Here is a 24,699-nt window from a genome sequence, read left to right as displayed (position 1 = left end):
CAGGCTGCGACGCCCGCGGCCGGCTGGAGCCGAGGCGGCGGAGGTGTGTAGCGGAGCCTGGCCTGGGCAGACGCGGGCCGCAGCACCAGGCTCAGCGGCGGCGGCTCCGGGGCGGGGGCGCCAGCGCGAGGCCCCCTCCCCGGGGAGGCGGGGCCGGGCCGGCGCCGGGGAATCATGCATCAGAAGCTGCTGAAGAGTGCCCACTACATCGAGCTGGGCAGCTACCAGTACTGGCCGGTCCTGGTGCCCCGCGGCATCCGCCTCTACACCTACGAACAGATCCCGGTGTCCCTCAAAGACAACCCGTACATCACCGACGGCTACCGGGCCTACCTGCCGTCCAGGCTGTGTATCAAAAGGTACAGTGGCTGCTCCTCGCGGCGCATCTCTCCTCCAAAGCTTTTTGTCTGGTCTCCCCGCCTTTCTCCGCCTTTTTTGTGTGTGTACATCACTCCGTCACCTCTGGGCCCTTGAATCTTTCTGCTGCCCTGTCTCCCCTCCGCGGGTCCTTAATCCACTAGATAACAATGATAGCAACAGTGGTTGACTTTTCCCGTGGCCCTTTGCTGTTTACAAAGCGCTTTTAAGTCCTTTATTCCATTTGGCATTCACTGGGAATATGGGTTGGAATCTCCCCCACTGACAATGGCCGAACCTTATTTGCCTTGTGTATACCTGAGCTTTATTTCTAGGGCACTACTGTGGGAATTCAGACACGTTGGCTAGCTGAATGCCCGTATAATAGCAGACAAGCACACATAGCTGTGCATATGTGTGTGGGAAGCCCTGATTCCTTCAATCGTCTCGCAGATACGCATGGAGCCTCTGCTAGGTGGTAGGCACCTTATGAGATCCTGCAGACGGCAGGCATGGCCCTTGTTCCCATGAAGCTACTAAGGTCTAGCCTGAGAGGCAGACACTAAAGGGATAATTACGCTATTACATAATAGTCACTGTGGAAAATGCTGTGTAGGAAAAACCCTGTAGCAAAGAAAGATGAAAGTGGGTAGCTGGTCTCCAACAGAACACCTTGGGAGCCTCTGTACAAAGTGGATTTCTCTGTTTTGATCTTTAAAATCAGAGTCCCAAAAGCCTCTGTTAAAAAAAAAAAAAAGAAAAGAAAAAGAAAAAATTTAAAAATGCCTTTAGTTTTCAGAGTAGTCTTCTGTCAGAACATACTGTATGTACTAAAGTCATCACTCTGGCAGAAGTAAGATTCAGCAGGCCAGGTCACTGGAGTGGTAGACTCTGCTTGCTGAATGTGGGCTGCTGAATTGTTCAAGCAGCAACCACCTGTCTGTGTATTGATCTTTCCAGCATGGTCTTTCCCCATCCTCTTTCTTTTTGTACTGCCTTGAAAGCATTTTTGCAACACTGAGTAGATGGCCAAGTAGATGTCACAATGGGAGTTTTAATTGCTGCTTCATTTCCCCAGGGCTTCCTGTACATAATTAAACAAGGAATCAGAGCTAGGCCCTGCTGTGGGACAGAAGTGGGCAGGCCAGAAGTGAAGTGCTATAAAGATTGTATGCCCACCTAGCAGTAGCCCTCTGCATTCTGATGTCTTGAGTCCAAATCTCAGGGAGCTGAAAGCAGGATATAAAACGTTAGATCTTGAGTTGTTAAGTCAGGCACAAGTTAACAAGCCAGCCTCTTGACAGCTTCAGAAATTTGAGAAAGAGTTGACCTGTTGATTTTGAAAATAAACAGAATATGTGACTGCCTAGCTTTTCTGACAATAAAGAGTTTATCCTTTATTGGGGATATTCTTCCTACAATGTTGATCTTAACCAGGCTTGGCCTTTGCCCTCTCTTCTTTTAACCTTAAAGCGTCTCCGGGACAGATTTTTCATGTGAAGAGAGGTTTTAGATGCCCCTTCTGTTCCTGGGAAGGAACATGGACAGAGTGTTTGGTTAATCAGGATGAACTGGGTTTCATACAGTGAAAACTTCTGAAGCAATAGGCGGAATGTAGTGGTGATTGCCAAAACAGTCCTATAATTAGATGCTTCTAGAGCATTCTTTTAGTTCCTCCTCCAGCTACAGATAGGCTTTGTATTTGATGATAAGTAAGGTAAAGTCTGTGTTTCCAGATACAGGATATACTTATTCTTAATCATCTAAACTTCACTGTGCTTTGCCCCCATAAAAATAAGGATGTTAGACCCATGGGGACTGGTGCAAACGGCTAGTTGTGTGCTATTCAGAACTTCTGATTCAGAGCCTGAGAAGATTGTTCAGTGCTTAAGAGTTTTGGCTACACTCCCGGAGGACTTGCCTTTGATTCCAGCACCCACATGGCAGCTCACAACCATCTATAACTCCAGTGCCAGGGGGCTCTGATGCCCTCAGGCTCCTGCAGGTACTGGGCACACATGTGGTACACATACATACAGACTAAACACCCACGGACATGAAATAAGAATGATTAAATCTTACCACTCCCCCAAAACAAAACTGATTCATTGACAGCCAAGGTCTTAGCTTAACAAAAGGTTCAATTTTGTTAGAGACATGCAAGAGTATTTAAATCTTCAGTCATGGTAAAAATAAAGAACCGTTTCCCAAAGTTTCGAAAGAGTTGGAAAGCAAGCAGCGGCATCTAATGCAACTCCTTTTCTTTATAGATGAAGAAGCTGATTCCTGCTCAGGACAATTAAGTCTCCACTAGCTTGTGCTGCCAAGGCATTTTAGGAGGACAAATAGTACACAGAGTAATCTCCTATTGCTCCTAAAAGGAGTAAACGCATGCCACCTGAAACTGAAACTGGTTTCAGAACTTGTGTAGCAGAATTGCTCTGTCATGCCTGCCTGTCTTCAGGACCTTTCCAGCAGCTTAATTTGTGTGTATTTCGCTTCTAGATGCAGTGACCTTTGTATGTACATTTTAACAAGTGTTAAAAAGTATTTTTCATGTGTGCCTCAGCTTGCGCTGAGCAGTGTCTCAGGAAACTGCTGCAGACAGTTTTCTAGTTGATACCCAGTGTTCGTACACTTCATTTCTTTCATTTCTGTAGAAAGTGAGGGATCCGAGCAAGGACTCCACTTTAACAAGTGATGCAATAAGAGGAAAGAAGTGGTTGAATACCAAAAGCTGCAACACCCAGGATTAGTGCAAATTGGAGGAAATCACGGAAATACCAAATCATACACCCAACCTTAGAATGGCAGACAGGACTGAAGCTAAGCACCCACAGCCCTAACCTTGGAATGCATCTGAACTGCATGTTTGTTTACTTTGTAGTTTGTTTATTTTATCCAATGAGACGGTGAACATCTGGAGTCATTTGCTGGGTTTCTTTCTCTTCTTCACCCTGGGAATATACGACATGACATCCGTGCTGCCCTCGGCCAGTGCATCCAGAGAAGATTTTGTAATTTGCTCCATTTGTCTTTTCTGCTTCCAGGTGAGTCGTTTCCCAAACAGCATTTGGGGTGAGGAGAACTTTTGTCTGGTGTGCTTGGCAGGTGATCTCACTTCAGACCCACCACTTTGGAAAACTCTCCAGAGGGTTCATGGGACAGCTTATTTGCTTTCATAGCATAAGCCCCACAAAAGCTGTTGCTCTTATATATTTGGAAGTTGTTCTTGCAGCATATTTGAAATCCACTATGTTTCAAAGATGGTGGGAACTATGTTCATGCTCTTGCTCTCTCTCTCTTGCCCCACCCCCATTTGGGGCAGAGCCTCATTGTGCAGCCTGACATTGAACTTGAACTTTCTCTGCCTCCCTCCTCACAACATGCCAAGATTATAGGCATGTACCACCATGCCTTGCTTTTTTATCTTATAGACATCTTGGCTGTAAGATTAACACTAGGCTATGAGTCTGATTGTACTCTTATTATCTGACTAAAGTGTCTACTTAAAACCTGTTTGGGGGAAAAAAAAGCCTATTTGAAAGACTACTTCTTTTTCCTATTTAAAGTCTATATGTGCCTTGTATTTGCTATTTTCACACTGCCTTTCTCTTGCTGTCCTATCTTGCTCGTGTTGATCTTTTTGTTCTGATGCTTCAATGCCACTTTCCTTAGATCACTTTGCAGTCACTTTGGTTTCAAAACTTATTGTGTTTCTATTTATCTTTAACTTTTGTATTTATTAGTTATACTACACTTGTGTTCTTTTCTAAGGATCTCTAGAGTTAACATTTAATAATTTTCAAACAGATCATTTATGCATTTTTATTGAAAATAACTTGTTTGTGCAATATATTCTAATCACCAGTTCCCATCCCTCATCTCCTCCCAGATCCTTCCTGCCTCTCCACTCAAACTCCATGCCTTCTCTCTCTTTCTTTCTCTCTTTAGAAAACAGGCAAATAAACAAAGAAACCAAAGGAGAACCAAACAAAAAGGGATAAAAAAAGAAGCACTTGAAGCACATACACACGGAGAGCCACACACTCACGGAAAACCCGTAACACACAAAATCAGAAACCATAATTTATAAGCAAAACTCAAGTCAGGTGAAAATTGCCCAAACAAATAATTAAGATGAAAAAATTTTTCCAAAGATACCATTGAGTTAATTTTGTGCTGGCTCTCTACTGCTGGGCACAGGGGCTGCCTTCAGGTGTGGTTCCTATACTCAGAGTGACTCCCCTAGAGAAAACTAATTTTTCCTTTGAGAATGGCTTTCAATTGGAAATGGCTTCTGGGAGGGGTGGGAACTCATGCCTATGCCTACTTCCCCTCCTCAGAGCTGGGACCCCATCTGGCTTAGGCGTGTGCAGGCCGTATGCATGCTGACACAGTATCTATGAGTTCATTTGTGCATCAGTCCTGTTGTGTCTGGAAGACACTCTCTCCTTGGTGTCCTCTATTCCTCCGGCTCCTATACTGTTTCTACCTCCTCTTCTGCAGAGTTCTCGGAATCGTGAGGGGAGGATTTAGTAGAGAAGTCCCATTTAGAACTGGGTATTCCAAGGTCTCTCACTCTCACAGTTGTCCTAGCTGTGAGTTTCTGTGTTTGTTCCCATCTACTACAGGAGGAAGCTTCTCTGATGATGGCCGAGCACAACACTGATCTATGACTATAGTAGACTGTCATTTGGAGTCATTGCATTGCTACATTCTTTGAACAGAACAGTGGTGTTTGGTTTTTAGCCCCTAGATTCATAGCCTTTCTAGTCCCAGGTTCTTGCCCTCCCAGGCAGTGTCAGGCATGGGTTCCATCTCATGGAGAGGGACTTAAATACAATCAGATAGTGGTTGTCTATTCCCATATCATTTGAGCACCATGGCACCAGCATATCACGAAGGCAGGTCACCACTGGAGATTGAAGTGTTCAAACGGATCGTTTTAAAGAAGGAAATAAATAGGCAATTAGTCCTTTGACATTTTGATAATTAAATATATATATATATATATGTATATATATATATATATATACTGAATACAGAACAATGTGAAAGTGAAAAGAAAAGGCTAGTGTCACATTTCCTCCTGACAGACACAGGCCAATGCTCTGCACTTGAACCTGTTCTGCCATTTGGAGAGGTGAAACTAAATTCACTGCATAGATGTTTTTATTGAATCTTGTATTTCAGAACCTTGTTGTCTTGCTCAAAACTTTGGTACTAAATGACTAAAAAACATATTAAAAACATCTCAGGTTTTCTTTTCAGTAATGTCAACTTTAATAACAGATACTTACTTATTGCCCCTATAAACTTCCAGGCCTTGTGCAGCAGTAATATGGAAGGCTGAATAGAAAAAGCATGCAATAAGATCCAGTCATGTTTGTATGAGGGCAGAAAATTAAATCAGGGCATTTAAACAGGAAAATCTGTGTAAAAGAACAGACAACTTAGTGCTTTCTGGACAAAGAGGTTTTCCTCTTTCCATTTGAATCCTGGGGTAATAGAGGAGTTAATAAAAGCAGGGCCCAGACCGTGGCATACTTTGCTGTCTTGCCAATGTGCTGACGTTCATAGGATGTACAGTGTAATTACCTTCCCACTTTGATAGTGAAACACGCCATACATTGCTTTGTACAGGATCTGAAACATTCAAATATGCCAGAATTTGTGATCTTGCAGGGAACTCTTAACAAGAGCACACAGCTCTTCAAACAGAACACACAAGCTACAGGTTTACCGTTTAAGACGTGGGATGCTTTATTGGCATAATTTTCTTTTCCTTTTGATAATGATAGTTTTTCTCCCTCATAGCCTCTTTTCCCAATGAGGTAAAGTTCATGTTGGAATTCAAGCAGATAAAAGTTTATGAAGGAAAGGAAAGTCAGTTGAAATCCCACCCCCATGGGTAGCCACATCTGACAGTGTTCGTATAGACACTGTATATACATGTGTATACACAGCCATGAGGCTGCCTCATGGCTCCCTCTCTGCCTGTCCTTTGGCTGCATCCAAGCCGAGATGGTCTCTGCTGCCCACTTGGCCACTGCGTCTTGCATTATTCTCTGTGACGGTAAGGTCCTTCCGCGGTGAGAAGTTATACCAGGTGCTCTCCGGGTTTATGGCATGTCAGCACAGGGGTAAGCAGCGAGTACAGCCAGGCTGGCACGTGTAATTGAGCCACCCTGTAAGGGCTTAATAGTCAAAAAGCCACAGGCCAATAAGGATTTGTGACAGCAGATAAACTAAAATCTGTGGTTAAGTGTGGTATTACTAAACCCAGACAGTGAGTCTCTGCAGGCTAGTCAGGCTGGTTTAATGAACAACCATTTGTCTACTTTTCTCTTGGCAACTAGCTGCTCAGAACACATCTGTCAGCCAGGCCGACTTCATCATACTTAGTGTCCCATTCTCTCCTCTCCCCTTGTCATTGACTTGATGAGCTCAGCAGTGCTCCCCAGGGCTTGGTTTGGATCCTCTCAGCTTGTCTGGTATACGCCTCTGTGAAGGTGTTCTTCACAGTGTCAGAAGTTTTGTACCTGGACTACAGTGCCAGAGCTCAAGCACCTTCTTGTGTCATTGCTTTAATTATGGCATGGATAAATCTGCACTCAATTCTTTAGCAGTTTCATATTTGTAATTATATGACTTGTCCTTATGGACCCCCTTTCCCCCCAAAAAAATCGACAGACATCTTTTATTCCCTGACGAATGCTTGCTGAACACTGAGGTACTGTTCAAGTGTCAGTCCCTCTCTGATGCTTTTCCCCCTGTCAGGTACCTCTGCAGATAAATCACACGCACCCACTCAGCCAATGCTTGCTTTCCTTTGTTTTGTATGGTCTACACTGACTTCCCCTGTAGAGCTTGTTATAGCAGTGTTTCTCAAAAAAAAAAAAAAAAACAAACAAAAACAACAACAACAAAAACGTGGAGTACAAGTTTCATCTTTATATCCCCTTCCATTGCATGACACGCAGCAGATAGTTGATGGTCAGAGAGACTTCTGTTCTGCTTTCCAATTCCTCAAAGCAACTGTCTTCATCATTAGCTTTGCTGTCCATTTGGGAAACATACACATTTTATTTTCTTGGCTAGAATGAAGCCATATTTCCTTAAAACTTAGAAGTAAACTGTAGTCTTTAAGTTAAAAAAAAAAATGGTAGCCAAGCGTTATGGCATATACCTTTAAAAGGCAGGCGATTTCTATGATCTGAAGAAAAACCAGAGTCTTGGCACACACCTTTCAACCCAGCACCTGGGACACAGAGGCAGAGGGATCTCTGAGTTCGAATCCAGGCTGGGTTATGCAGTGAGTCCCAGACCAATCAGGGCTGTATCTTGGGACCTTGTCTCACAACAATGACAAGAAAGTGCATTGTAGACCAGAATTACAATAAGTCAGTTTGGTTAATTTAAAGTATTTATGATGTGTTTGTAAATTTGTGGAACACAGGTCTTTGGAACACATATGCTACAGGGGCATGTATCATGTCACCTCTAAGGCACAGATTGAGGGACAGGGGCATGTATAGTTTTGCAGTTCTATAGCCTTTGATCCCTTGTAAGGCGTGGGTGTTAGCATAATGACCAGTATGAAAGTAAACTCATTCTTGAATGAGAGTAAACTTGGGAGGTATTATGAAAATATTTGAATGTTAAAATATTTGCATTGTATTATTTTTCACATTTTTTTTTTTGCTCTTTACTTACAGTTTTATATTTTAAAATAACTTGTAAGTTTTTGGTGACTGTGGTCCCCATTCTCCTGACGAACTCATGAAGCTTCTAGCAGTGACAGTCTGTCCTATGACAGAGATGCACAGCTAGATTTCAAAGTGAAGTGTCCCTGACTTCAGAGCCTGGCGTCTGGGCCATCCCTCTGAACAACAGTCATGTGCTCTGACTCCTGCTTGTCTCACTTTGTTCTTAAGGTCTGTTCTTCATTTTGTAGGTCTGCATGCTTTGCTCAGTGGGCTATCATCTTTTTTCCTGTCATCGGTCAGAAAAAACTTGCCGAAGATGGATGGCCTTGGATTATGCAGGCATTTCTATTGGAATACTGGGCTGCTATGTCTCGGGAGTATTTTATGCATTTTATTGTAATAATGTAAGCGCTTCGAAGTTTCACACGCTATCTTTTATACAGGATTTGGGGGTTCTTGCAGTGGTGTAAATCTGTGAATACACAGTTTGCTTACAAATCAACAGAAGAGTCTTATGTGGGCACAAACTTGATTTTCAAAAGATTCCTGTGAGCTCTAATATCTATTATGGGCCTGTAGTTATTTTGTTAATTTTCTGGTGGTGTTCATTTTCTGGTGTGTGGCGTTACAACGCACAGAATGCAGCAGCATGTGTCTGTAATCTTGTAACTCAGGACGGGAGGCCCAGTATCTCAATTTCCAGGCCAGGCCGAGATAGACAGTAAAACCTTATCTCCAAAAAAAAAAAAAAAATTAAAATTAAAAAAGGAGTTCCACCAACCTTGCCCTCCTGTTATACTGTGACTTTTATTTTCTTTTTCTCATCGTACCTCTTTTTCAGAGCGCAGACTATGCTTCTCTCCCAGGAGCAGCCTAACTGCTTGGACTTTTCTGTAACACTTTTCCCGGAGGACAGAGTGTGTCCTGCCCACGCCTCCCTCCCTGGGTCGTGGGTTGGCTCAAATGCAGTTCTGCCCTGGTCTAGGGGGAGCCTGACTGCAGCACAGGGGTCAATTAGGGTTCTTAAGCAGGGTCCTGGTTTCTACACAGTGAGAGAGAAAATGATTAGGCTGTCTGGTTTATAAAACTAGTTTGTACAAGTCTTCCAGAGGACCTGGCTGAGTTCCACCACCCCCGTGTCAGCTCATGGCACTTTGTAACACTAGTTCGAGGGAACCTCTATCCTTGTCTGGCACATGGGGCACATACATGCTGGCAAAACATGTGTTGTGACTTAGTCCCAGCATTATCATCACATTAGCATCGTGTTCACAGTCTGAACTCAGGCACCATAGGCAGCCTTATTGCTTCAACATTTTGCCTGTGCCTAGCTTAGAACAGGAACTCAGAAATGCCTGTGTGGGCCTTGACCAGCTCACTTTCAATTTTGGTTTGTCATCCCAAGAAACATTTCAAAAACTTAACATTTGTCTGGAACACTCTTTAAAAGGGGTGGGGGTCTTGTTTAAACATTAAGGCCAAGTAAGTAGAGCCTGTAATGTTCAATGCAGAAGCCCAGATCACTGCTTTCCTTTCCTTCTAGTATTGGCGTCAAGTGTATTTGATTACCGTGCTTGCAATGATCCTCGCAGTGTTCTTCGCGCAGATTCATCCCAGTTACCTCACTCAGCAGTGGCAGAGGCTCCGCCCTATCATATTCTGTTCTGTTTCGGGCTATGGAGTGATCCCTACCCTCCACTGGGTTTGGCTCAATGGAGGAATCAGCGCCCCTATTGTACAGGTGGGTTGGGCATGGTCAGTATTTTTCGGTATGTTTTCGTCCTTCATTTTTATTCCTTGGTTTAAGTGGTATAATCAGGCCACATGGGTAGCTCGAAATCGTTTGGGAGCATGCTTTTAGTTGCATATTGAAGCAGAGTTTCTGCAGCTATATAAATAAGCATAATAATAATAAAAATCACTAGTTAGTCTCTACTGACTACTGATGAATCACTATATGGAATAACACCATTCTCTTTCTGTCACACGTGTATGTATTATGTATACACATGTCATCTATGGGAAGGTCCTCTGAGGTTGCAGTTCCGTCTTCAGGACTAGTGATAATGCCATAGACAGCAGGTCGGAGAAGAGGGAGCAGCTGATTGCTTTTGAGGGTGAGGGATGAGGAAGTGAGGAGGACTTTATGGCTGGACATGTCGAGTTGGAGATATATAAGGAATGTAAATAAAGACACAGAGTTTGAATGGAGGCCAGTGTTGGAGGCGGGTATAAATATTTGACAGCAGTATCATATTGGTACCCGGAAGTGTATGTTCAGCCCACCAAGAGGAATACATGGAGAAGTAAAGGAAGGGCTATTGGCTCTGTTGGTTCAGATCTGTGGAGACAGGTGATGTGCAAGGGGAAGAATTCCAAAAGGGCTCCACCCTCCTACCGATCACAGAGGCACATTTCTGTGTTCATAGAAATTCTTATAAAAAGGCCCAACTGGGCACTAGAGAAAAAGATTGAAAATGTCGAATGTAAGTAAGTGTTCCAGGAAGGCTGGTGTAAGTCTCCATTGTCACAGTGTCTGGACTTCAGCGGAGATGGTTGTCGCTTTCAGGAGACTTAGTTGACTAGATGTGGAACGGCCTGCCAGTGGGCTTATGTCACTGAGTGAGGAAGACACTTGGTAAAGCAGTGGCAGATTGAAATGGGTGGCCTGCTAATTCAGAGGGGAGTAGTGCTCTCTTCAGAACACCAGGAGGTAACAAAACTGCAAGGCTGTCCTGCTGCATGTGAAGACACCATGTTTCTGGTAATTGTGGCGCCCAAGAATAATGCCATGAGAAGCTGCTCCCTATGATCTAATTCTAACTAGAAATGAACAACTTGCAGCCAGTAGAGAGTGATTAATTTTAGAGGTGGAAAATTATACTGAGCTTGTAATGATTAAAAAAAAAAAAAAGAACAAGAACTTTTGAGCTGATAGATTTTAGGAAAGTTTGAATACTCCTATATTCACAAGACTTAAAATAGAAAACTTGCATATAAAGACAGTGGTTCTTAAAAACAGAATTCTAATATAATCACCAGTCATTCTAGTGAGGAAGCAAAAGGGAGTCTTGGAAGAAATCTACTAGAAAGCTCTCTTTATTTTTTAAAGATTTATTTATTTATTATGTATACAGTGTTCTATCTGCATGTATGCCTGCAGGCCAGAAGAGTATATCAGATCTCATTATAGATGATTGTGAGCCACCATGTGGTTGCTGGGAATTGAACTCAGGACCTTTGGAAGAGCAGACAATGCTCTTAACCTCTGAGCTATCTCTCCAGCCCCCGAAAGCTCTCATTTTTAAAGATGGGAAGAGATGCCCCTCTGAAAGATAAGGTTTCTGAAAGGGTAAGCCTAACAGGCGTTTGAAGGTGTGTTGTAGAATGGTGAGTAGCACTGGGGACATCTAAGGAAACGCACTTTGTTTTCCAGGACTTTGCGCCCCGAGTCATTGTGATGTACGTGATTGCTCTTCTTGCTTTCCTGTTCTACATTTCCAAAGTTCCGGAACGCTACTTTCCAGGTAGGTCCTTGTTTGACACGGTTTTATAGCTCTCTTCTGAAAACACATTTGCAGGAACTGCCCTTAAGAATCAAAATTTAGATTGTTTCTCAGATTCTGGAATGACTCTCCCATTTCTAAGAAATATCTGTAAGTTTGCATTTCAGGGGCACTTCCTACCACCCTGACCTGGGTTGACACTTGTTCAGTTATGAGCTTGTGACAGTGCTTATCAGGCTCTAAGGACCGGTGACTCCTAGCCCCCGTTCTTTTAACATGAGGCACTGCCGTTAGCGACCATGTTCTTCTGTCCCTGTTTGTTCTTGTGGAGTAAATGTCGTTTGCAGAGATATATAAAGCAGGAAATGCGGAAAGCAGAGATACAAGGGCAGTTAAAAGAGAACAGGTTGAGAGTCACTTTTCTACATGTACATTGGGGTTTTATTTGTGATTTCAAGTTACCTGAAGGAAACCACTCTGGATTAAAAAAAAAAAAAAAAAACAAAAACAAAAAACAAAAAAAAACACAGTCAAAATGTTTGTTATAGTGTCTTGTTACATTTTCATCTCTTCTGTATCTGATTGGTAAATTATTTTCGGTAGTCACCTAGGGAAGGTAGTATGTAGAACTGAGTACCATCTCCAGTGTCAGGCATCCACTGAGGGCTCTAGCCTCACACCAATTCTATGCAGTAGCTCAAGGCAACCAGTCTGGCTTTGGGCTTCCCAGCACCACTGCTCTGGTGAAAATTCTGCATGGCCCTCAGCCCCACAGGAGGGTGGGTCTCCCTTCTTCAGTTCAGCACTGGGAGCTCTGGTGAAGACCACCTGGAAGACACTCGCGGTGGTGAACCAGCTTCTGCAAAGCATGCTCTTTTACCCAGCATTCTTGGAGTTAGACTACCTCCGTAAAGGCCACAGGAGCCATGTACTGGCCCCATATGCTCAGCAAGTTGTGCCTCTGCGTCTGGTCTGGAACAAAGCTGTTACACTGTCTCTCCTGTGGTTCCCAGGAGGATTCGTTGACATTGTTAACACAGAACAGCAGCAGGATCCAGGTGGGCAGTGAGCCCTCAGTGAATGACGTCCCTCAACCTCAGTTGTGGGAGTGAAGACTGAGGTTTAAAGAGAGGAAAGCATGCTGAGCTCCAGCGAAGCTTTAGCTAAGAGTAACATCCAAAGAACCTACAACAGTGAGACTGAAATTTGGAAGACTGGATCAAGGAGCAATTTCAACCAAAGCTACAAATCCACCCCTCTTTCCTGGGTTAAAAGTCACTTCCACAGTACTTACTCAGGGGAAAAGGCAGTTTTTCAAGGACAGGACATGTCCACTGCACTGTGGATATGCTGAGTTCTGACTTCCCAACACATGGGGAAATTGACATTTGTTGTGGGAAGGGAGGGGGCCTGTGCTCACGGTTTCCCCTATGAGAAAGAACCACCTGCATGATGGATTAGAAATGCCTTAGGACCAGTCTTCACATGCTCTGGAGAAGGAGAGCATCCAGGGACGAGCCTGGGCACTCCTCTGTGCACTTTTTCCTCATCACTGAGCCTTCAGTATAAATGGAATGCAGTGAGAGCCTGAGTGTGTACACATGAGGACATAACCAGGACATGGCCCCCTACTGAAAAGCCACCCTTTTGGTATACCTTTGTATCACTTTATTAGTAATTCTTTTTAAGGTTCTAGAGCAAGAGGTATGTATGGCTCTGTGGCAGAACCCTTACCTAGAATGCACAGGCTCAGTTTATTCCTGAGCACTGCGAAACAAATGAAAAATAATTACATGCGCATAGGATTCAATTTCTTTATTGCATACAAGTACAAATATTCTATACAATGTAAGAATGGCCATGTGGCTTTAGCCTTACCATTTTAAATCAGCTGGCAAGAACTGTCTCTTCTAACACTTGGAAAAGACCAAACATCACATAGCTTTTCTCCACAGTGAGCTCAACATGAAATATGGCCATGGAGCTCTGCGGCAGAGTGCGGGACCATCAGAGCAGCGGACATGGGCACCGGGAAAGCTGAGGTCTTAGAAAAGGTCGTATCTCATGTTTAGTGTGTATCTTCTCCCGTGAAGGAGAAACACAGGCAATGTAGACCATAATAGTGGGAAAGAAATTTAAAACTACAACGCTCCAGGTAAAGCAGGCACTCGCAACCTTCCTAACGCTGCAACCCTTTTACACAGTTTGCATTTCAGGGGCATTCCTACCACCCTGACCTGGGTTGACACTTGTTCAATTATGAGCTTATGACAGTGCTCATCAGGCTCCAAGGACCGGTGACTCCTAGCCCCCGTTCTTTTAACATGAGGCACTGCCGTTAGCGACCATGTTCTTCTGTCCCTGTTTGTTCTTGTAGAGTAAATGTCGTTTGCAGGGATACATAAAGCAGGAAATGCGGAAAGCAGAGATACAAGGGCAGTTAAAAGAGAACGGGTTCCTCATGCTCTGGTGACCCCCAACCATACAATTATTTTTGTTGCTACTTCATGACTGTAATTATGCTACTGATAAGAATCACAATGTAAAGATCCATGTTTTTCAATGGTCTTCAGCAACCTCCGTGAGAGGGTCATTTGATACCCAAAGCAGATGTGACCCATAGGTGGAGAACTGCTGGGCTAAAGCATACCCTTTTATCACAGTGTTTGGGAGGCAGATCTGTGAGTTCACACCTACCCCAATGTACACAGTTCCAGGCCAGCTAGGGCTACATAGTGAGACCAGGTCTTCAAAAACAAATGTGTATCACAGTGGATCCATGGATCAGCAGCCTGTCCATCAGGAGAACGGAGCAGATCCTGGACCATTTGTTATAAGATAGCAATTTTTATATCTTGTTTTAAAAAAATGAATCTTCAGGTTTCATTGGGAGTCAAGAGTTCATGGCACCAGAGGCAGGCTCAGAGCCACCAAGGAAGAATCCTGTTGACTCATACTTTGTTCTGAATTAAACTTCTCACTAAAACAAAGTGAGCTTAGAGGATATTTATACCATGCCACCATAGCACGACTATAGGGAAGGGCTGAGCGTTGTTCCAGTTCTGGGTTTTGTTGACTGAGAAACATGAGGAAGCCCCTTGTCCTGATGACTAAGCAGAGCCTCGCCCCTGTGTAGGAGCAGCTGCAGGTTCACCTCCAGCCAACCAGTCCACCGGCTCTGGCAGAGTCATCCCTAAACCATGCTCTGGGCTGGAACACTGGTGTCTCTTGTCTTTCATACAATATTTTCCCCCCATTCTGCCAAGTGTGTTGAGACATGGAAGACAAAAGATCAAATTCCACCGTGTGTGTGTGCTTGCAGGTGTGCACTCACGGTTAGGGGGGGCATGCCACAGGGCACAACGGCAGTCAGAGGACAAGTCTCAAGGATCAGTTTCCCCTCTGCAGTGTCCCTCTTTTTATGTACCCTGCGGATTGGAGGGGTAGTGGGTCCATCAGACTTGATGGCAGGTGCCTTTACCTGCTGAGGTATTTCATTGGCCCCTACAAGTTACCTTAAAAAGAAATAAAGTGGGGGTCTAAAGTCATACTACCCAAACACTCCCGATCTCATCTGTAAACAGTTGGTGACAGCATTTCTGAAATTAACTTGCATAGTTAAGGAATAAAACAGGAGTCTATCCTCTTAAGAAAAATCTTTGGATCTGAATTAATCTATAGTCAATCTGGCCAGCAGTGGAAGTGTATTTTTCTTTTACTACTGAAATCATACCATCAGCCTTTCTCTCAATTTTCTTGTCCAGGACAATTGAACTACCTCGGATCCAGCCACCAGATCTGGCATATCCTCGCAGTGGTGATGCTGTACTGGTGGCACCAGTCCACGGTGTACGTCATGCGGTACCGACACAGCAAGCCTTGCCCTGACTATGTTTCCCACCTGTGAATCCAGGTACGGCCCCTGGTGAATCCAGTCATTAAGCAATACACAGTGGGGGATCTTAGACCCCATTGTTTCTGAAGTTCCCAGTTTTCTTCCTTTTTCTCTTTGTTTAATGGACCATCATGCTTGATAAAATGGAAAGATGCACTTGAATCTGTAGTGAGAACTGTGTGACCCTTGCACCTCAGACACGCCTGTGCAGACAGTGAAAGTCAGATGTGAGAGGCAGGGAGTCTTGAGTAGCAGCGAACTCTATGTAAGACCAACTCTTTTTTCTTAGGAAAGACTCCTGTCCATTAAACATGGAGGCACCCTGGAGCTGACTGTAATAGGAGACATTCTCATTAAATGATCGAAATTAAGTGCATCTCCAAGGCAAGGGTTCTCCCCTGTGCTGCTCCAGGATAGCCAGTGCCACCTTCTGTGCAGTCTGTGAGAAACCTTCACCCCAGTTATCTCCCTAAGAACATTTGGATTTTTGTTTTAGTTTTTAGTTTCCTAACAACAACAACAAAAAATAATTCCTCAGTTGAGAAAGGTATTGAGAAGAGGAAATAAAGATGCACTGCTGTTTTTAAAAGCAATATTAGACTGGCAACGAGGGATACGACTGAGCCACACAAAGTCTGACAGCCAAATTATCAGCTACCTAATTTTACTCCAGATATTTACTTCCGTATTCTAATTGGATTCTTCACCCTGAATTTTGATCCCAGTTTTCCCAAAGAACTCTCATCTCTAACTCCATAGTCCTAAGTCTCATGATGATGAGTTCAAAACTATATGGGTGCTACTTTCAAGGCCATGCCATCTGGGTGACCGTGTCTTGACCATTAAGTGAACCTTAAGCCTTAGATTGCAGATGTCTTATCCACTGGAGAGATTATTCACCTCTGCGCCTGCTTATACTTGTACTGACATTTCATTGACAACTTCAGAGCATATATAAGTGCCATGTACAGTTTGGAGCTGAAGCGTCTAGTTTATACTTACTAGATCTCACTGCCCTGTGAGGGAGTGCACCTCTTATCTTTTGGTCTTTCTAAATGCATAAATTAAATCATTCGCAGCACTCATGAAAACTTCTGTTGTCCACCAAATATAAAGCGTCACCCAAGTTTCTTAATAAGTTGACAAGCTGTTTTAAATACCTGGCATATTTTCAGAAAAAAAAAAAAAGGATAATATATCATAAAAATTTTCTTGGCATTGATGTTTGTTCCCTAAATGTACTTTCTATATTCAGTATTAGGAAAGTTGATATGTATGCCTCAGCTTATACCTCTGCAGAGGTTTCTTTCTAGTGTAGTGGTTTTAAAAGTTAAATTTCCCATGCTGGTATGTTAGCAAGATTTTTCCCCCAGTGGGCTCTGGAAAGGCCACCATTTCATAACCGTTGTTATGATGGAACACTATTTGAAAGTGGCTGTTATAACTTAAGACACAAATTCTATTCATATGCTCAATTTTAGATGATCTGGACATAACAAAAGTACCATATATTTTTCAGAAAATGTCCTTTATAGGCCTATATTGTTCTTGAATGCACATTTTGTCATTTTGGACAGAAGAAATAGTAATAATGAAATTCCAATAATTTTAAGCTAAATGTGGAGCCATTTTTAATATGAACTCTTCTCAAAAAAATACCGAGTCTTTTATTTTTTTATTTTTATTTTTTCTTTTCAGACAGGGTCCCACTCTGTAGCACTGGAACTTGCTATGTAGACCAGTCTGGCCTTGTACTCAGAGAGATCTACCTGCCTCTTCCTTCTGAATGCTGGGATTAAAGGTGTGTGCCACCACACCCAGCCCTATGTCTTACTTTAATTCTTGAAATGTCTGGTTTCTTTTTGTACATGAATTCTGTAACAACTGCTGTATGTAAAACAAACATAAAAAGAACATACTTTGTTTTCAAACAACTATTCTTTGAGGTTAAGACCTAGGTCTGACCGTAGGCAAAGTTATTCCACGTTCTCTGAAATGTTCAATATTGTAAAACTACTGTTCTCATATTTTATCTTTATAATGTATTTATCATAAAGGAATGACTGTGGATTGCTGTCAACTATAAACACTTCTGTATGTCAGCGTTTATTGACCCATCTACTGTGTGCATAACACTACTGATAAAAATTTTAGTTATATTAAAGAATATTTGACAACTGCATAAAATCTGAGCTTTGTAATAATGTATATTTTATCAGTTTAGGTTGAAAATTGTATTTCCAGCTACAGTAGTTAAAAAGAACTAGTCTTTTACCTGTATACAAACTAAAACACTTTAAAAGTACATTTTTAAACTATCTGTGACTTTTAAATTATATCATCTTTCTCTATAAAGCCATTTTCAAACAGCAAGACATCACTCATCTCTGTGGATTATAGGAAGTGCAGTTCAGTAGCTGCATGGCAGAGTGTGCATATGTAAATAAATGGGGTTTGCTAAATGTGTGCTGCTTGTCATTCTTTGTGATACATTACAGCTTGAAACCATCTTAGAGTCAAAGACTGAGTCAGGGACTCTCTCACAGCGTATGATCCCACAGGACAGAGTATCCATTTGGAAGACTGTGCTTGAAGAGTACCCCCTGGAGCTGCACCCTGCCCTGTATGGCATGCCAAGGGACACGGCCTGCACTTCTGGATTCCTGCCAGTTTCTGAGAGGTCCACATCCACCCCAAGAGTATCATTTCTAACTCCACCATACCAGTGGGAAGCAGCTCGGCTGTTAGGGGAGGGGCAGACGGGTCTTACGCATTGTCACAGTAACTGTTTACAGTGAAAGTTAGCCCTGTGGCTGGTGAGAAAATGACCTAGAACTGAAACTTACCCTTTACATTCGTTTTCTGAAAGGAGAGAAATAACAGTAGGGCCCTCTTGAGGAGACTGTGCTTCTATACCCTTGCACGGCTTTTGTGAACAGCCACCAAGGCCCTCTTCCTGCTCTTCCAGTGTGTCATCAAGCTGCTGCCTGGCGTGCAGGTAATCTCAGTTGTGCCGGGCCTATGTGCTTTCACACCCAAGAGTTCTCAATGACTGGCTCTTTGACCACCCCACCCCACCCCCATGCCACCGGAGGGAGGAGCAGCCTTGCCAGGCCACAGAGGAAGACATTGTAGCCAGTACTGAAGAGACCTGATAAGCTAGGATCAGATGGAAGGGGAGGAGGACCTCCCTCATTAGTGGACTTAGAGAGGGGCAGGGGGATGAGGGAGGGAGGGTGGGACTGGAGGGAATGAAGGAGGGGGCTACAGCTGGAATACAAAGTAAATAAACTGTAATTAATATAAAAAATAATAAAAATTTAATTTAAAAAAAAGTTCTCCAAGGTCAGGCTTCAGTGTGTTGGCTGTGCTACATGCGATGCTTGAGCCAACCTTTCTTAGGAAGGAATTATTCAAAATAAATAGCTCACATATTATTACATGCTCCTCCTTGGAGAGATTACCTATAACCGCATCTGAACAGTGACTGCTTAGCACTGCTGACTGCTCCAAAGCACATCGACTAATACTAGACAAGATACTCTGGACTGCGGAATATTGCATTCCCATTAACACTGCAACTCCGTCACCAAAGTTAGCTCATCAGTCTAATACAAAGGCCATCTCTTTAATATGCAAATGCTTCTTTGGAAGTAAAATACTTCATCAAATATTTTTAATGCTAACAGTCTTTTAAAAGTGAAAAAAGTTACAAAATAAAAATTACTTGCCAATTCAAAAGGCATGCTAAGATCTTATGTTCTGACCTTACAATCACTGTATTGGTAAATTTATGACAATTGTGCTATGAAGTGTTCTTGCTGTACAGAAATTAGGCCAAGTGCATTTTCTTAAATCCTAAACCATGAACTCTTTGAGAACAAAATACATAACCGAGACGGAATCTATGTTGAGAATGAAAGAACTGAATAGAAATTTATAATGAAACTTTTAATGTTACAAAATAAACAAACAAACAAAAACTCCAGAAGCACTGATTATAAAGAATAAGCAATCCATTTGGGATTTATTGCATTTAAAGAAGGCAGATTATTAAAACAGTAGGTGTGATAAATACAGTAAGAAAATAACTTTAACTCTCAAACAAAACAGTGAACAGAATTCAAGACTAAGCAATGTAAAGGCAATAGGGTAATAAAATTAGTGCTTAACCGGGTACAGAGAAAGCAACTGAATTCTATTTAAGTTTCCCAGCTACATTTGAGGACTTAGGTTACTTTAGCAAGTATGATTTATAACAATTAGAAACATAACTAAAGATATAAATCCGGTTTATTTAAAGATTAAAGTTATTTGCTTAGTGGTACATAAAAGGCTTCAGAAAATTCAAGTTTAACAAAAACTGGAGTGTAATCAAAGAAAGTGCACTTAAAGCTGTTTGCCAGCAATTAAAAGAGAGCTTCCAGGCTGGAGGTGTAGCTCAGCGCTAAAGCGCCTGCCTAGCATGCACAAGCCTGGGTTCAGTTCCCAGCACTGCAAAAGAAAAGTCAAGTGGCTACTACATCTACTGGATGACTTTTCAGTCACAAAAACAAAAACAAAAAAACCCATAGTAATAAAGTCAGTTTTCCTGAAAGTAGCACTGTGAATTTTATAATTAAAAAAAAAAAAAAAAAAAAACTAAACCAGATCCAACCCTCCATATTTTCAGATACTTATTCCTTTTAGTGGCTTTTGTAAACCTTCACTAGGAGTGAATTCTCTCAAAAAAAAATTTTTTTTTCAAAAGATTGCCTTTTTAAATTCACATTAATTCCATAATAGAGAGCTGTGATGTGCATGTCTTTTTATCTTAGTAGAAAACATTACCGAGTATAAAGATTTCCAACAGTCATTTGTTACTCTCACAGCAGACACGTCATCTTCTCACAGTAGACTGTCAACTCAACAACTGGACCTAAATTAATGACTAGTTTTGCTAAAAATAAAAAAGGAAAAACTGACGAAGTTCACTAGACATCCTACATATAATAAACAAATGTACCCAAACTCCCCGTAACACATGCACCTTCTAGCAATGCCTAAGGGAAGTGCCCAAACCTAGAGAACCCATGGGGAGACTGCCTGGAACACCAGCACAGGAGAGTGGGCTCCACCATAGCACTTCCCACCAGCATGATGAGAACAATAGTCAGTCCCTGTTAAACAAGAAACAGGCTAGGACTGCAAGGTGCGCACATCTGAGAGCCAAGTGATTTCCTAACCACGCCCAAGGAAACACATCCCAGGGGGAGGAGCATCTTTGCTTAATATTCTAGTCAGTTACATTTCACCCAGCTTACAAAGGACCTTTTCTCCAACTACACACTAAGCAACTTGTGTGCCTCAGTAGATACATTCTTCAATACCATGAAAGATGATCTTAAAATCTAACATTTACTGAAGTGATGAAAGCAAATGGCCCACTTTTAAGAAAAGATTCAAAGTTAACAAGCAGTATTAAAGCTTCTAGGTAAGAACTTTGGCCTCAGACTCCTGCTATGTTCCTAACGTGACTTCCCTTTGATGTTCAAGTCTAACAGGTTTAGTTAGGACTACTTTGCATACTTAGAAGCACAGGGCACACCCAAATGACATTCTTTAAACCAGAACTGGGCCATCCTGTGACAGAGCCAGTCCTTCAGTCAGTGCTGGGTGTGCAGTAAGTGCATGGTAGCCTAATTCTCGTAGGGAATCAGGTACCTAAGGCTCAGCTTGATGGAGTGGAGTGACAGTGGCTGTGGAGACTGACATTTAAGTGGCGTCTCCTGTCTTGAGAAAGTGCCTCTAACATCAACAGGAAGGAGGTGCCCCAATTAAATGATCTGTCCAATGAGCTGGTCTCAAACAAGGAGCGGCACCTGGGTGGGCTATAGGAGACAATGTAAACATTTGATGCTGTGGCAGAGCCGCTTCCTAAATTTATGGAGCATAAGCCGAAGGGGCTGTCAGTGAATCACTTCAAATTATTCAGTGCAGTGAAAGGCAAGTGAAACTATGATTTCATAGTCGCATCTCAGGAGACCACATCAGTTCATAGTCCCTTTAAAAGGAGAGCATTACTGAATCTGTTCTGCGGTTTAAAGGATCTACTGCTGTTTGCATTAGCAATGTTAATCAACCTGAGAACCGGGAGAAAAGGTGCTAACATAGTCTCCGGCCTTGGGCGCAAGGACAGTAAGTGCAGCGCAGCTCTGGGTGGTGACGTGATGGGGCTGCTCCCTGTCCACTTCTCACCTGAATGAGATCACTGAGAGGAGAGAAGCAATAAAAAATAACAATAATAAAAAAAAAAAAAAAGAAAGACTGTGGCTTAGTTATATATTTTGCTTCTTTCCAAGTTCTGAACTGTGAAAGTAGGCAAATAATTTATCCTATCAGGACACTAAAATTAAGAGCTTTTAATGAGATTATTTATAAGATACACTAATTGGGGGCAAAGATAGTTAAAATATAGCAATCAAGGAAAGTAACGGTAAAAAAGTTTCCATCCCTTTTTGTAAATAGCTGTTAATCTAGAAACTTCTAATGCTTATCTGTAAAGACAGTTGATCATAACTTAGGACAGACATAGGAGGCACAGATAGTGCATTCACATTAACTGATGTAGAACTGCTATCATTAAACACAACCTCTACAAAATTTCAAGTTTCTCATTATGACTGGTGATATTTTTTTTTAAAGGCAATTTGGTAGCTTGGTATGATGCAATCAGCTAGCAGAATTAAACCTAGTCCCATGATCTAATTCTTGTAGCCACTGAAGGTCTGGCTGTCAGTGCAGAGGGGCTGACAGCGTGCGTCCCTAAGACTCAGTGTCACTGCTGGAGCACTGGAGTCCCACTGTCCCCACCTCTGAAGCTGAAGGAAGGAACTGCTCATTGTGACCTGGGAGTGCTGGATGAGGGCGGGTGTGTAACAGAGTACATTAGTAAATGCAACATGATTTTACACTGTAAACATCTGAACATTTTAAACTTTCAGCTACTGTTTTTTTTTTAAATTAAATTTCTATATAACGTGTCCTCCCACTTTTTACCAATATGCTTCATTAGGGATATAGAGATAAAGGTTTTGGCAAAAACCATTCAAAAACAAAGTAATTCGAAAGTACCAAATGCTGTTTTTCTTTCTGAAATATCATTCTTTTACATTTTTCAAATGCCAGATATTTCTCTTTATATTTTTGTTCTAGGCTTCTATTAAGCATTCCACGTTTTAAAATTTTAATTTTTGATAGATTAAAAACTGCATATATATTATCATATACATGTTTTGATCTATATACCATAGAAGGGCTAAACTGAGTTAGTATATACATTATTTCGTATACTTATCATTACAAAGTCCATATTAATGGCACTTGTTTTTAAAAACGCAACAGTTTTAGGCACCATAGTCACTCTGGCTCTACCTTACAGAGAAAAGTATGTAATGAAGAGCACACCCAGACTGTCTCCTAGGTGGAAAAATTCAGTCAGCCTGGCTTCAAATGCTGGATCTGGGGGTACACACATAGGTGACCTTTTGATATGTGAAGTGATAAGCTTTCTGCCCCTCAGCAGCTACATACAAACTTTCCCAGGAAGCCCCGCATTTGCACCTCTGAGCTGTCAGTAGCAAAAGCCCTTGGAGCTTTCGATTTAGGCCCCCTCTTGCTTGAAGAAGGCATCAACTTACTACCCTGTACAGATGCTCGCATTTGGTTTAAAAATCACCTATCCTGATTAGCCGTGAGAATGAATGATATAAACAACTATACAAATAATGTTTTCTTCCAGATTCATAAAACTATTCATCCTTTTTTAAAACAGGAGTTATTGCTGAGTCTGCCTGAAGCTATGGTTTAGAAGGAAATGGAGCAGCACCGAAAGGGTCTAATTCGACCGGCTGGGATTGTTGTGGAGAGATGCTTTGCACCACGAGTTCTGTAAAGGGCACGGCACCAAAGTCGTCCATTCTCAAGGCATCTGCACTGTGGAATGACCCGTGTACTGAATTCTGTCTTGGCCTCCCAGGCAAAATGGTATTGTGATCAACACAGATGTCGCCTAGGCTCTGGTGGGACTGGTGCCACAAGTCCGGAGGGTGGAAAGGTTTGGCGCCGAAGGGGTCCAGCAGACTCTCCTCAGCTTGCAGGACACCGGTCCTGTCTTTGCCATCCGTCAGTGCAACGCTGATGTTCTCCTTGGAGTCTGAAATGGTTAGAAACTCGTTGCTGCTTTGCGAGTCCCTGCGGCCCACCTTTTTGTGTCTGCGGGCCCTCTCAGGGGTGCGGTAGGGAGGCTTCAGAGGCTTCTTAGTGCTGGTGGGTGTGCCGTGATGGCGCTTCCCGTTGCTTTTGGACATGTCTTGCTTTGTGCGTCTCTGGCGAGAGGAAAGTTTCTGCAAGCTGCGCTGCTTGACTTTTTGCTGCTGACTCCCTGTTATTTCCTCAAAGGGCACAAGCCCAAAAACATCCTCCTTGCTCTCACTTTTACTCGCTGATGGAGAAAATGGCTGGAAGGGAGTGGAGCCAAATATATCTACACTTCTAGGCCGTGCGGGCAGAGAGCAGGCGTCCGACCCGGCGGCGGGCCAGTCCTGTACACTCACCTTCCTGTTGAAGGGTGCCTTTGTGAATACATCAAAGTCCTCCTGCTCTGAAAATGTCTGCTGGGGCAGGTTCTTGCCATTCCCTCTGTGCTGCAGCTGTGGCGCGCGCACTGCAAAGAAGGGCACAGCCCCGAACACATCAAACTCCTGAGTCAGGGCATCGCCTGGTGAATGGGCGGGGGTGAGGAGCGCTGGGTCTCGGGCTGGGCTCTGCCCACCACCAGGTTTGTCTCTGGGCAGGGAGCTCACGTCTCTGCCCTTGGCCTTGGCCTGCTCATACTCTGAGTCGGAGCTGTGCTTGTCCTCCTCGTCCTCGTCTTCGGAGTCCATGAGCAGAGGCCTGTGACCCAGGTTCTCTGGCTCGGTGTCATCATCATTAAAGTCCCCATGTTCTCCCTGAACGTCGTCATCCTCTTGTTCTTCTTCACTGCTCTTCGGAGAAGGCGGATCTGATTCAAAATCGCTTTCCGAATCATCACGTGCCTTCTGCGCTTGACCCCTAACTACTGGAGTCTCAGAGGTTTGCTTTCCCGCTCGTTGATCTTTACATGCCGGACTGGCACTTCCATTTTTAATAGGGTTTTCAGTGATATTTTTTTTATTTGGAGAATGTTCAGTTTTCTTTTCAGGAGAAC

The 24,699-nt window shown here is 42.9% G+C and overlaps 2 protein-coding genes across 9 annotated transcripts in view; one reads left to right on the top strand and one right to left on the bottom strand.

Moving 5' to 3' along the window:
* Window positions 1-23,413, top strand: Paqr3 (progestin and adipoQ receptor family member 3). 7 transcript variants are annotated; one of them, XM_021650056.2, is made up of 7 exons: window positions 1-359; window positions 3,245-3,407; window positions 8,318-8,473; window positions 9,613-9,810; window positions 11,506-11,596; window positions 15,340-15,488; window positions 23,284-23,413. In XM_021650056.2, exons 1-6 carry the CDS (start codon window positions 175-177, stop codon window positions 15,480-15,482), a joined length of 936 nt encoding a protein of 311 aa, XP_021505731.1. In that variant the 5' UTR covers window positions 1-174; the 3' UTR covers window positions 15,483-15,488; window positions 23,284-23,413. The 7 variants fall into 7 exon arrangements, with proteins under 7 accessions (XP_021505731.1, XP_060236966.1, XP_021505732.1 ...); XM_060380983.1 differs by lacking the exon at window positions 23,284-23,413 and adding an exon at window positions 18,032-19,634; XM_021650057.2 differs by lacking the exon at window positions 23,284-23,413 and adding an exon at window positions 18,017-19,634.
* Window positions 19,469-24,699, bottom strand: part of Bmp2k (BMP2 inducible kinase) — a 96,818-nt gene continuing 91,587 nt past the window's right edge. For both annotated transcript variants that reach the window (XM_021650053.2, XM_021650055.2), the window contains one exon: window positions 19,469-24,699. In XM_021650053.2, coding sequence (XP_021505728.1) covers window positions 23,309-24,699 — 1,391 coding nt within the window. In that variant the 3' untranslated portion in view covers window positions 19,469-23,308.

This window comes from Meriones unguiculatus, chromosome 3, assembly GCF_030254825.1.
Source record: "Meriones unguiculatus strain TT.TT164.6M chromosome 3, Bangor_MerUng_6.1, whole genome shotgun sequence".
NCBI classification, from domain to species: Eukaryota; Metazoa; Chordata; class Mammalia; order Rodentia; family Muridae; genus Meriones; species Meriones unguiculatus.
This window is presented reverse-complemented; position numbering and strand designations above follow the sequence as displayed.

Coding starts and splice junctions, on each gene's coding strand:
- Paqr3 (XM_021650056.2), top strand. CDS start 175: ATGCATCAGAAGCTGCTGAAGAGTGCCCACTACATCGAGCTGGGCAGC. Junction 9,811..11,505: donor TCAGCGCCCCTATTGTACAG/GTGGGTTGGGCA, acceptor TTTGTTTTCCAG/GACTTTGCGCCCCGAGTCAT. Junction 11,597..15,339: donor TCCGGAACGCTACTTTCCAG/GTAGGTCCTTGT, acceptor TTTCTTGTCCAG/GACAATTGAACTACCTCGGA.